Consider the following 14,243-nt stretch of genomic DNA (forward strand, 5'->3'; position numbering starts at 1 on the left):
AAATTGGCCTACCTAGGGGACATCAGACCACTGCATAATGCAAAAGCCCCAATAACACCATGGCCCTGACTCAAATATGTACTAAATAATTAAATCAAGGCCATAGAGTGTCATTAAACCCTTACATGGCATGCAGCAATCCCATGTCCCCCATACTAATATTTACAATAATCCAATTATTAATGATATAGTGATTAATTGTCAAAAACACACCTGACATGAAAAATTACACCATATAATAAACCACCACCATAGCATATATTTCAATAGCCTATTTATTGTGCATGCAAATAAGAAACATAATGACATTCATTAATACACAGGACAACATGTTAATATCCCTTCCTTGTGCCAAAATAAAACACATTTAGAAGCCCAGGATTATTAGCCCACATAGCCTACTAAAGTAGACTGAACACAAAATGAAATGACTCAATACACCTTGGCAGAGTTCTGCTAAACAAATAGAAAGGGAGAAAATGTGCTCAGTAGAGTACTGGGCACATGTTTCCTGATGTTTTAGGTTTTTGCCGTGGTATCGTTTGAGTATCGGTATCGAGATACTTAGGCAGGTATCGGTACCGAACTCATAATTTTGGTATCGTGACATCCCTAGTGTGTGTGTGTGTGGGAGAGAGAGAGGGAAAGAGGGAGAGAGTGTCACTCAACAATGTCTTGCAAATATTTTTATGTGAATGCCATATTTGATGAGCTGTGGGAGGGCTGGACAGCACAAATTAAAGCAGGATTTTTTAAATCAACTTCATACTTGCTGAAATGTTATTATCATACATGTGGGTCTCTTCTCCCTGTGTATTCCATACTCTCTGGCTTTACACAAAATATGGAGGAACCCCATCTACTAATTCAATATTTGCTTAATTTGAACTTTGCGTGTTTGTGTAACATTACATATCGTCGCTGTCCGATGTAAACCACGCATCTCCAAAACAGCAACTTTCCAGGAAATGAAAAAACCCTCTGCTCTTAAAATACTGGACACCACGTCATCAAAGTTGGCACGTCTTCATTATAGACGTTATATCTGTAATATCTGTTGTTACAATATTAATATATTACCTCAATAAGCTCAAATGAAGTTAGAGGATTATCAATCTGAGTTTGATGCACTTTTTCCACGGTGTGCAGCTCCGCAAAGCCTCCCACCGTCTGGAGCACACGGCCATGCGCACATACCTCCAGCCGGCTCCTCCAGCAGCGACCTCGAGCGCGCTCTCATGCCGAGTTAGAAACAGCGTCTCGGGGGAACAGAGCCTGCCAGTAACGCTAACATTACTCTCCACAGAAATCACTTTGATCTCCACAGTTTAAATGAGTTTGCAGCCCAGGGACAATTCAATTTTTTTTTTTTATCTATTTATGTCAGACAATGTCAGAAACAAACAAAACAAAGCCAGTGTATACAGCAGCGTTTGGTTGGGCTTAGGGATGCACACAATTAATCGAAACTCAATTAATTGCTTGTTAAGGATTTACTCGAGCAAAGAAAAATTACTCGATCAAAACAAAAACAAAAAGCAACTTGCGTTCTGATTTCTGACAGTAGAATGGTGTTTTCAAATAATTTCTTAATGATCCACCAGAGGGCGCAATGGTATTACTATAGCCCTTTTCAGACACATCACGCAGGCGCAGTAAACTCTGAACACCTGGTGGCAGGCAGCCATTTTAAGATTGGTCTGAAATAGAATAGGAAAACCCACACAGTTGCAACGACCATGAAGAGGGCGAAGAGAAGCGTTGTGTGGGAACATTTTGATAAGAAAGGAGAAGATACTGCCGTATGCAAACACTGTGAATCGGTGTACAGCTACACCAACACAACGACAGCACTGCTCTATCACTTGAACGGTGTTCATTCAGATAAATTGGCTGGCTCCTCTTCATCTCCGCTAGAGCAACCCACCATCAGCTCAGCATTTAAGAGGAAAAGTTGTGACTCACGGCGAGCAGAGAAAATAACCCAGTCGATCTGTGGGGTTATAGAAAAAGACATGATGCCTATCTCTATGGTTGAAGGCAGGGGATTTAAGCAAATGATGCACCTCCTGGAACCAGCATACGATATCCCAAGCCGAAGCACAATCACCAGGCACTTTGAGAAGAGATACGGTGATGCTAAGTCCAAGTTGCTAGCAGAGCTAGCTGACGTTACATCTACCGGCGGCAAGGTTGCACTGACGACAGATAGCTGGACTGCCATGACAACCGAAAACTACGTGACCATCACCTGCCACTACATCACCCAGGACTGGGGAGTCAGCAGTGCGGTGTTGCTAACCAGAAGCTTGCCAGGCAGTTCAAAATAAAAGAATTGAGAGCGAGTTCTGCCTGAGATTGTGTGCTTTACAAAAATCGCCTTTTCTCCTGTTTTTCTTCTCAGAGAGACCTTTTGGGTGAAAACAGGGTGTATATAAATGGCTATAAGTAGAGTACAGAACATGCTAAAAGCTCACTTTTTTTTCCTGGTGAACCCAGAGACGTACATCTTCATTTTGAGGTATTGCAAATCACTTTGGTGCTAATAGATAATTTACTGTGGGTCTTGAAAGATGACCAACAATTATGAAAATCTTTGGCCTGTGCTAAATATTGGCAGTCCTAAACTGGCCATGAATGAGTTAAAGTGCCGTATTCTCATGATGCACCATGGATTTCTAACCGAATGACTCAATGCAGCTCATTGGCTATTGCTGTCATTCAATTATCATTAACCATTTATTTAGTCATCTGTTGTTTGCCTAACATTATGTAATGATTAGTGGTCATGATTGTGAACGTTCACGTTACTGTGATTACTAGCGACATATCCCACAGTGTGCTGTGAAACGATAACCTCACTGTGCAGTGAAAATCACTGAGCAGCACCCAATGTGGTAACACTTTATAATAACTATACACTATAAAGTATTAATAAACCATTATTAAATACATAATTCATCATGAATTCATCATTTATAAAGCATTATTCATACATCACTAAGCATTAGTAACACAGTTATAAACATTTTATTCCTGATTAATAACCTAATCTCTAATGTGTTTAATTATTGTATTCTCATACTTTGTAAATGATAGATGCACCATTAATAAATACGTATTATTGCCATTCCCAAGTTCGTTAAAGCGATATCTCAAGAACGGCTTGATGGAATTTCTGCCAATTTGGCTCAAACGTCGACTTGGGGGCAAAGATGAACGGATTACATTTTGGTGATCAAAGGTCAAGGTCACTGTGACCTCTCGAATGCCATTTTCAAGCTTGTTAACGCAATATCTCAGGAATGCCTTGATGGAGTTTCTTTGAATTTGCCTCAAACGTCCACTTGGACTCAAGGATGAACTGATTACATTTTGGTAGTCAAAGTTCAAGGTCACTGTGACCTCACACACCCAATTTCCAAACTCTGTAACGCAACATCTCAGGAGCGCCTTGACAGAATTTCTTCCAATTTGCCTCAAATGGCGATTTGGACTCTAGAATGAACTAATGGCGGAGGCATAAGTCCGCGTTGCATTCGTTCTAGTTTATTATGTCATGCTGTTACGTTATGTCTTGTCATGTCTGTCAGGAGTATTTGTTCCTCGCCTGTGAGCTTTTAAGGTGTTGGGTAGGCTGTGAAAATGAATTGTCCTTCTGAGATAAATAAAGTCATCTGAATCTGAATCTGAATCTGAATCCAAGGAGAGGAAACAATGAAATGTCCTCATGGAAAGTAATTCACATATCATGGAAAGTAATTCGAAAGTAATTCACATATCATGGAAAGTAATTCACATATCATGGAAAGTAATTCACATAGACTAGGAAGTCTTGCTAAATATTGGATTCACAATTGGTTTTAAAATGACATGAACAGAGATAATCCTCTACATGATATGTGTTTATGTGAGCTGTACATCATCCAGCTTATTACACGGTTACTAACTAAAGAAATCAAAATGTAACTAGGAGAGGCACTCCCATTGTTAATTTGATTATTAAAGAAACAGCATTTACTGGACTTCTTTCTGCAGATTGATATGACCCACGGCCTCCGGAGTCTGTCATCAGAATTGTCTGTTATAAGCAATGGTCTGATACACAGAAATAACAGACTGTAGAATGCTGTGATCGACCAATCAGAATCAAGCATTCAACAAAGCCGTGTGATAATTGCTGATATTAACGTGTATGTAAAGCAGGATTTAAATGGTTGTCTGTTGAACACGAAGAGGAATACTGACCTGAGAGTCTCCAGTCTACAGTGTGGACTCTTCAGTCCAGCAGAGATCAGCTTCACACCTGCATCTTTCAGGATGTTGTCACTCAGGTCCAGCTCTCTCAGACTGGAGGACTGGGAGCTGAGCACTGAGGCCAGAGCTTCACAGCTTCTCTCTGACAGCTGACAGCCACTCAGCCTGAAGAAGAATTGGTGAGAGAGATATACAACACATTTAAAAATGTATATATATTTTATTTAATATATTTGATCTACCCAGTTATTAACCTACAGAGCTTTATTGGAGGCTTTGACTACTGGCAGCAGCCTCAGAAGAGCCTTGTCTGAAGCAGAGTATTTCTTCAGGTCAAACTCGTCCAGCTCTTCTTCTGATGACAGTAAGATGAAGACCAGAGCCGACCACTGAGCAGGGGAGATTTTGACTGTGGAGAGATTTCCTGATCTCAGGTACTGTTGGATCTCCTCCACTAGAGAACGGTCATTCAGCTCATTCAAACAGTGGAACAGATTGATGTTTGTCTCTGCAGAGGGATTCTTCTTGATCTTCTTCTTGATGTACTGGACTGTTTCCTGATTGGTCTGTGAGCTACTTCTTGTCTGTGGCAGCAGGCCTTGTAGGAGAGCCTGATTGGTCTCCAGTGAAAGGCCCAGGAGGAAGCGGAGGAACAAGTCCAGATGTCCATTTGGACTCAGTAAGGCCTTGTCCACAGCACTCTGGTAGAGATATTTTACTGCTGATCTGTCTCTGAATAGCCTAGACAACCTGGAGGCTTCTGACAGTGGATTGACACCAGTGTTGATGAATGAGACCATGACATGAACAGCAGCCAGAAACTCTTGAATGCTCAGATGGACAAAGCAGAAGACCTGGTCCTGGTACATCCCACACTCCTCTTTTTTAAAGATTTGTGTGAACACTCCTGAGTAAACTGAGGCTGCTTTGATATCAATACCACACTGTTTCAGGTCTTCTTCATAGAAGATCAGGTGGCCTTCCTCCAGCTTCTCAAAAGCCAGTTTTCCCAGAGAGAGAATCATGTCGCTGCTCTGTGTCCAGTGCGGATCTGTTTCAGTTTTCCCATGATACTTGACGTTCTGCAATTTGGACTGAACCACCAGGAAGTGGATGTACATCGCAGTCAGGGTCTTGGGCAGGTTTTCTGTGTCACGAGTGTTCAACAGATGCTTCAGAACTTTAGCAGTGATCCAGCAGAACACTGGGATGTGGCACATGTTGTGGAGGGTTCGTGAATTCTTGATGTGGGAGACGATTATGCTGGCCTGCTCCTCATCTCTGAATCTCTTCCTGAAGTAGTCTTCTTTCTGTTGGTCATTGAAGCCTCTCACCTCTGTTACCATGTCAACGTACTCAGAAGGGATCTGACTGGCTGCTGCAGGTCGTGTGGTTATCCAGATGTGAGCAAGCGGAAGCAGATTCCCCTCGATGAGGTTTGTTAGCAACACATCCACTGAGGTCGACTCTGTAACATCATCCAGGAACTCATTGTTCTTGAAGTCTAGAGGAAGCCGACACTCATCCAGTCCATCAAAGATGAACATCACTGGGAATTTGTCAAACCTGCAGATTCCTGCTTTTTTGGTCTCAGGAAAGAAGTGGTGAAGAAGTTTCACCAAGCTGAACTGTTTATCTTTCAGCCGATTCAACTCTCGGAAAGTGATTGGAAATATGAATTGCATATCCTGGTTGGCTTTGTCTTCAGCCCAGTCCAGAGTGAGCTTCTGTGTTAAGACTGTTTTCCCAATGCCAGCCACTCCCTTTGTCAGCACTGTTCTGGTTGGTTTATCTCTTCCAGGTAAGGGTTTAAAGATGTCTTCACTTTTGATTGTGTTTTCTGGGCTCAGTGGTTTCCTGGATGCCGTTTCAATCTGTCTGACTTCATGTTTATTGTCGGCCTCTCCAGTCTCTTCCTCTGTGAGGAAGAGCTCTGTGAAGATCTCATTCAGAAGTACCAACTTTTCTGAGTTTGTGATTCCCTCAAACAAACGCTGAAACTTCTTCTTCAAGTTGGATTTGTGTTTACTCCGGCACTCGGCAAGCGTCTCTGAATGAACAGACAACAATGAGAGAATGGTATAGTAATTATGAGTAATGCTAATATTTCCTGTTAAATGTCCATATTCTAAACATGAATTTATTTAGTAAGCTCATCCTGGCGTTTAATGGAGTTGAAGGTATAAGCTGTTGTACAGTCAGTTATTATTACTCAACAGGGAGTTAGGGTGAGGGTCATGCAACAGGGAGTTTGATGCAACCAATCAGATTCTCTAAAGACACTTTTCCACTGTGCTGATAATTCCTACAATCTGTGCTTTATTGTTTGTGTTGGCAACTTTTGTGTTGAACAACCAGATACTTTCTATACTAAAATGGCAGCCTGCCGCTCTTCACAAATCTATTGTCTGGACATATACTAATGAAAGTAGACTCACACTCTATATACATTTCATTTAGGGCTGTCAATCGATTAAAATATTTAATCGCTATTAATTGCATGATTCTCCATAGTTAATCACGATTAATCGCAAATTAATCACACTCTTTTTTTAAATCGGTTCTAAATCTTCCGTAAACGGAGGTACCTTAAATCTGGTATTTTCTTGTGCCAGTTAACAATACTTGAGAGCTTTGTTCAAATATGCACTGTTGCATGGGTAGTATTATCATTAGCTATTATCATTAGTAGGGGTAAGAGCAGCTGTCTCAGCTCTCTCCCCCCTCTCTCTATCTCCCCCTGTCTCTCTCTCTCTGCCTGTCTCTCTCTCTCTGCCACGGTCTGAGGGCAGAGAGAGAGAGACAGATGATTGTAATATATATATATATGTTGGTCTCGACCTAGTTTCAAGATGAAGACCAGTCATGTTACCTCACATCACAATAGGCATCAGCTCCCAGCCTTAGTCAAGTGTAATCCTAGTGTGACGTCCGTTATGACGTGTGACTCATCACCCCATCCTCAATAGCCAATCAGCCCCTGTCAACATGCCAATTTGACGTCACTGCGGAGGCTATGAGGTGGCAGTACATATAGCCATGCTCAGCGCGTAGGGTTGTCACGATATTTCGACGCACGATATATCGCGATATCGAAACGTCACGATATGCGTATCGTCAGAAAAAAATGATATCGTTAAAAAAAAATTTTTTTTTTTTTTTTTGCTCCTGAATAATAATAGAACAAATTTAGCAGAATCAACACGCACGAGTGAGGGGGTAGACTACTACTGGGATGGCAAAACAGCTCAAGGGGTACATAAGTTTAGGGACCATTGAGCATGAGTTATTTAAGAAATAGATTACTTTATTTTTCTTTCACCATGCAACAAACATTTAGTTTGTGACAGTGTGACACATTCTATTGCAAGAGAAGCATTATCTTCCATGTTGTTTTATAGTTATTATAATAACAATTTCCAAAAACAGCATTTGTTTTGTATTTTGTGTATTTCAAATGAAAGACTATTTTTCCAGTATTTTCCCAGGGCTCCCTTGAAAAGAGGTTTCGATTTCAATGGGACTCACATGGTTAAAGGAGGACTTACCCCCTAGATATGTATCAGAACAGTGATTTGAAAATACCTATGGAAAAAACCAAGAAATGACATATGCTCTTGTCTATACTAAACTCTTTGGCTGTGTTCAAGTCAAGATTTTTTTCCGGAAATCGACGCCATTACAGTTTGCCCACCGCCTCGAAAATAACTTATTTGAGAGGAGCAATATCTTTATAAATATCAACAACTAGCCAACGCTGGTAGCCTGTATGGAAGCAGCGTTGCTCAAAATGGTTGAAAGTAATATCAATTTGGTAATTCAGTGGCGAAATAGAAATTTAATTATTTTTCTCCATGTGTGTGTGTGGCGTCTATCTATCGATAAGAGCATAGTGACACGAGGCTCGTTTACCGCAGCACACCGCACAATAGGACAAACCCCCCGCTCTGGGGTAACACAATGTGAGATTTCTCCACGTCATTCCCTCGTCCAACTTGCCACAAAGTCCCTTTTTAATTTTAGTTTGGGGGCTTTTCGTGATTCTTGTTAAAAGTTGTGCAAAAGTTTTCCTCTCAGCGCAGTTGCAGGCTGCGTTCTCCGCCTCCCTCCTCCCAGACCCTGGCTGGCGAAACAGGCTCCTGCATGGGACCAGGAGGATTCAGTCTGTCCAAACTCAATACCGATCTAATCTCTCAGTATGAGATGCAGGGAAATATATTTTAGTAGCCGATGTGTTTAGAGCAGCGTTGTCACGTTGTCACGTCGTAGTATAGCGTTATATTTTACATGTGCGCTAAACTGTGATGAGATTTGTTTGCGGAAATGTCAGACTGTGCTCTCTCTGCTCTGAGCACAGAGAGCAAGCAGGCAGAGGGGGAGAGAGAGAGAGAGAGAGAGATCGGCTCCCTACAAGCAGCAGAGTGAGTGTGAGAGAGAGAGAGAGAGAGAGGGATCTGCATGGGGAAAGTGGGAGAGAGATATGATGCTGCTAAGTGCACTGGCTGCGCTATAGGCTACACTCTCCATTCACAAACTGCACTGGTCTCTGTGACCGCGATGGCGCTCCAAGGATTAAATTATTATTACTCTCTTGCCTTTCATGACACAACTTTAAAACGTAGATAGATAGTAAAAAACACATATTTAGGAAAAGTCATGGACAGGCAGGGTCATATCTTTTATTGAAATATAGTTACATGCATTGAAAATATCAAAACGGTCCCACTGACCACAGTGGCGGTTCTAGTGTTAACTGGTCAAGTGACACAAACGTCCAATGAGCTGGTTGTATTGTAGCTACTAGCACCATATTGGTAGGAAAATGCTTGTGACATCATGGGAATAGGCTTGGAGTTGTGAGGAGCCGAAAGGGTACAGGGGGAGTAGTGGAGTAACTATCTTGAAATCCCATAGTCTTTGGTTCATCGTGACGTCACGACGTGTCAAATATCCCATTCATTTGCGGGCAAAAAAAAAAAGCAGTGTTCCACCCTTACAGGGCGCTTATGCCAGTTATGCTGCTGAAAAATGATACAAATGGCAGAATGGCAACAGTTTGGTCACAAATGTGGAAATTTTGACCAGCATTCTTCACACATCACCCCCAAAGTCATATTGGTTAAAAGCTGAAAAAAAGTGTTTTGGAGGTAAGTTCTCCTTTAAATAAATGATAAATAAATACATAAAAATTATTTACTTTTGTTAAAAAGAATATTGTTAAAATATCGTATCGTATCGTTATCGTGAACCCAATATCGTGTATGGTATCGTATCGTGAAATTAGTGTATCGTGACACCCCGACAGCGCGTCATCATCCTCTTTCCCTGATCCTTCACCTCCATGGTCGCTGTACCTGGGCAGGTCGTATCCCCTCCTCTGAAGCTGCGTTTCGCCCCACCCACCTCCCCAGTCCACCACCAACGTCTTGACTCCTGAAGAATTCCCTACAGGGGGGGATTCTCTATCCTAGTCTGAGCAGATGCCCTCCTCTCTCACCACAAGAAGAGAGTCATCTTACCACGGAGTCATTACGCCAAAGAATCAGTTGCCATGCTGCCATGCAATAGAATTAGTTGCCATGCCATTTCGTGCCATAGAACTAACCGCCATGCCATTCGTGAATAAAGCTCGCTTGTTAAACTTTACCCACTGGTCTCTCATGATTGAAATATATATATATATATATATATATATATATATATAAATATATATATATATATATATATATATATATATATTTGAGAGAGACAGCATAGACAGACTAGTTACTGCGTATTCCCAGTAACTACTAGCAATAATACCAATACCAATGGCCAAATACTTACCCATACTAATGATAATAGCTAATGATAATAGCTACTCCCCATGCAATAGTGTATGTTTGCACAAAGCTCTCAAGTGTTGTTAACTGGCACAAGAAAATGTCAGGTTTAAGGTACCTCGGTTTAAGGTAGATTTACAACAGATCAAATTAATTGTGCGATTAATCGTGATTAACTGTGGACTCACACTCTATATACATTGTTGGCAAAAAGTGTTTTTAAATAATTTTGTCATATATGTCATATCTTACAAATCATTTTATGTGATGCATGCTTGCATAAAGTCCCATTTTATAATTGTCCCATTACTTACCTTCGGGTCCTGAACTGGTGTTTAATAATCGTTGCAGTAGATCATTCTTGAGGATTTTCCTCAGAACCTCTTTGGTCACCTCCAGAGTGTATTCGCTGTAGGTCTGGAACATGTGATCTACTGTGTCCGGCCTGTCTGCCTTCTCCAGGCGGCTCTTTGGGATGGCTGGGATGTCTAGGATGCCAGTCTGCTGCAGGAACCACTTGAACCTCTTGAACTCGTCATCTCCCAAATCATCCAAAGTTCCCAAGAGCAGCTCTACAGGTGTCGCCATCGTTGCTCCCTGACGAGAAGACATTATAGGATTAGTTGACCATACTATTGATCCTGTAACTGTGAGCTTGCAGATAATAGTGCCCTCATCTGACTGGCAGTTCTCACTTTTGAATGGCTCTGGTTCCAGGAAGTGAATTTCCCATTCATTTGTTTCAGAACATAAAGTTTGAATCCTGGAAGCAAGCCAACCAGCTAAGATATGAATCATGACTATGAAACAACAACAACAAAAGGGGGGTAAATGGCAAATGTTTTATTTTTATTGTTTGCAGTTTTCTCTTCTTTTTTCTTCTTCTCTATTGTGTGGCTCATAATACTGTCAATTAGTGGTGTAAAATTTATTTCCGGTTTATACTGCAGTGCTTATATATCGTTCCTCCACAGAGGTGCTAAATCGAGTCGAGTAGTCTAAGTAATAATCATGATAGTAATAATATAATAAGAATCTCTGTGTGTGAGTGAGCAAATTCTGTTGGGCCACAGCTATGCCATCTTATGTGCGACCGTGCAGAGCCAGATTTTTAATTAGGGACGATTAATGTTTGAAAGTCCAAATGCCAAAAATGTCACATGAAGGACAAAACCCTACATGCTCCCCTGTAAAACTGCTCAACACCCCCGGGTGTGCTGTTGTTTTCCTATGAGCAGAGTGCTGCTGCATATCATTGGGCGTCACTGCTCTCCATGGGAAAACAATGGTACAGCAGCAGTGCTACACTTAGCCAGGGCCGTAGCCAGGGTTCCGAAATAGGGGAGGTCCAGCAAGGGGAGGCGGATTCGGCGGCGCCCGTTAGGGCGCCGCCGAAAAAAGATTTGAGGTTTTTTTCCCCCCTTTTTAAGCCATATTTAGAGTAATATATCATTTTAAATCAACATTAGGATTATACTGTTGTGATGTCATTATTCAGCGTTTGAAGCTCAATTTGGGCCGTTTGAAGCCCAATTTGGGCCGTTTGAAGCCAGATTTGGGCCGTTTGAAGCCCTATTTGGGTCGTTTAAAGCCAGATTTGGGCCGTTTGAAGCCTGATTTGGGCCGTTTGAAGCCCAATTTGGGCCAAGTCCAATTTTACAATGAGATGCACCCACTTTAAACCTGAATAAAGTAATAAAACCACTAGTAAACCAGTAGGCGGCGCCTGGCCTGCTGTTCAGTGAGTGGCCTGGCCTGGCCTGCAAAAAAAAAAAAAAAAAATTTTTTTTTTTTTTTTTGGCAGGCTGAAATATTAGGGGAGGTCCGGACCTCCCCGTCCTCATAGCTAGCTACGGCCCTGCACTTAGCGTCACAAAATAAAATAAATACACACCGTTCAAATTTGCCACGGAGCGCTGCGCTACAAGTTCAAATTATTTCAACTTTGACCTCATTACCGCTGACCTTTCATGAGTGCATGACACATGTGGAAGGAACCTGGGTCCAGAGATGGGAAGTAACAAAGTACCAAACTTCATTACTGTACTTAAAGTCGAGCTGAACCCAAGAATGACTTTTCTTTTCTTTTAGTTCAAACACCTGGGTATGCAGTGCACCTATTTAATAATGTTTGCAAAGAAAATCACAACAATCTAATTTCTTTAGTTTTTCACACTTTTTCACATCAAAAGTTTGTTTTTCAAGATTTCATTGATAACAGTAATTTACAGTTTGCTGACGTCACCCCAGTACTATCAAATGTCTACCCCATTTCAACCAATCATATCACAACATGCAGCTGGCAATCAAATCTTCATTTCTGGATAATGTTCTCTTCCAAATGAAGTCGAAAATGGCGCCTAGTGCTTCTCTTCTGGCAGAGTTCCTATCCCATAAACTAACTACTAACTTGGCCAATTGTTAGAAACATGAACAAAAAACAAAAACTATAATCCCTAAGAATGTAAAGAAATGTAACTGGCTCGTTAAAACGCGCATTCCAGGGATATCGTATCGTTACAGCAGCGATAATGGCGCGCGCATCCGAGAGCTTGGCTGTCAGGGCGGGGTCGCACCTCGGAGATTCCAGGCCGACATGCTGCACTCTCCACTCGGCAACACGAAGGCAGCTGGCTGCCTGCGGGTCGCTGACATCCACTCCTCCCGTCAAAAGGCTCTTCCCGAGGGGAGCGCCACAACACACTGAATCCCACTCGATTTGGAGGCGTAACACGCCAGGATTGGCCAAAGCCCAATCCAGTCCCCAGAATTGTCAAATAAAATCATCGACATGATACTATGACCCGCCTCTCAAGCTGTCATCTTAGACAAACTATGTTTTCAGTCTGAAACGGACTCATTATGCACGTGACGAACAGGTTCAGTTCGACTTTAAGTAGATTTTCCGGGTATCTGTACTGTACTGAGTATTTATTTTTCTGACAAGTTTTTACTTTTACTCCCTACATTTTAACACAAGTATATCTGTACTTTATACTCCTTACATTTTCAAAACAAGCTCGTCACAAAATAAAATAAATACACAGCGTTCAAATTTGCCACCGAGCGCTGCGCTCCAACTTCAAATTATTTCAACTTTGACCTCGTTACCGCTGACCTTTCATGAGTGCATGACACATGTGGAAGGAACCTGGGTCCAGAGATGGGAAGTAACGAAGTACCATACTTCATTACTGTACTTAAGTAGATTTTCCGGGTATCTGTACTGCTGAGTATTTATTTTTCTGACAAGTTTTTACTTTTACTCCCTACATTTTAACACAAGTATCTGTACTTTCTACTCCTTACATTTTCAAAACAAGCTTGTTACTTTAGTTTTAATGCACAACAACAATGATTAAATAAAGACAGAGAAGAAACGGGTCAGAATGAATAGAGATAGCTCATTCCAGGCTCCGCCAATAGTATGGAATGGCACTCGTCCGGTCCCCTAAATGTCAGCTTGTGATTGGCTCTCTGTCAATGTTACGAAACTTCATTGGCTAGACAGTCTCCTAAGGGGGCGTTGACATAACCTGGAAAAGAAGTGCACAGTCCAGCCACCAGACCACATCATGTATCGATGTATCAGAACCACACACCAAACGTGAGAACGCTGCCATAAGAAAGACAAGAGACGGACACTCGGTCACGCTGAGAAATTGCGTCTGTGAATAGTGATGTTCATGTCAGCCAGAGGAACCAGCAACATGAGCGATGCCGCTGAAAGTGAGGTTGAAGTTGTCAACACTGCAGACTCGAACGAGCCAGACGCTCTGGCAGTGTAGCTTTTTCTTTTTCCAAGTCTCTTGTTTACTTGGCGTAATAGTTGTCTGATCAGACACTAGAGAAAGAAACACAAGACAAGCAGGGTATAGTTACATCTTGTCTTGTGTTTTCAAAACTCAGTGTTTGTATGTGCTCCAGAGGCTTCAATAAAGTAGGAGACACCTTGTATCCAACAGTTCAACTTTTGTGATTAACTCATTGAGTGCCAATGACGATAGCTGTCGTCAATTGCGTTTTTTGACGGTGGGACGTGGATCAAAGCCTCGTGCATCTCCTGTACAAATATTGTGGCTATTGAAGGTGTATAACCTATTTTACGGACTCATCAGGTGGCGACAGTGCTCTCCAGATTAGAGAAAAGTCAGGAAAACAGCA

The 14,243-nt window shown here is 41.7% G+C and overlaps 1 protein-coding gene across 2 annotated transcripts in view; it reads right to left on the bottom strand.

Moving 5' to 3' along the window:
• Nucleotides 1–14,243, bottom strand: part of LOC310789558 (NLR family CARD domain-containing protein 3-like) — a 708,349-nt gene that overhangs the window by 33,844 nt on the left and 660,262 nt on the right. The window contains exons 1-3 of one of the 2 annotated variants that reach the window (XM_083651197.1): nt 10,394–10,695; nt 4,516–6,307; nt 4,249–4,422 (exon numbers count right to left, since the gene is read on the bottom strand). In XM_083651197.1, the coding sequence (XP_083507323.1) occupies nt 4,249–4,422; nt 4,516–6,307; nt 10,394–10,691 (2,264 nt within the window). In that variant the 5' untranslated portion in view covers nt 10,692–10,695. Of the gene's footprint in view, nt 1–4,248; nt 4,423–4,515; nt 6,308–10,393; nt 10,696–14,243 lie in introns of those variants that run through there. The other variant, XM_083651196.1, reaches the window with a different exon arrangement.

Source organism: Poromitra crassiceps, assembly GCF_964638095.1.
Source record: "Poromitra crassiceps genome assembly, chromosome: 14".
In the NCBI taxonomy this organism is placed as follows: Eukaryota; Metazoa; Chordata; class Actinopteri; order Beryciformes; family Melamphaidae; genus Poromitra; species Poromitra crassiceps.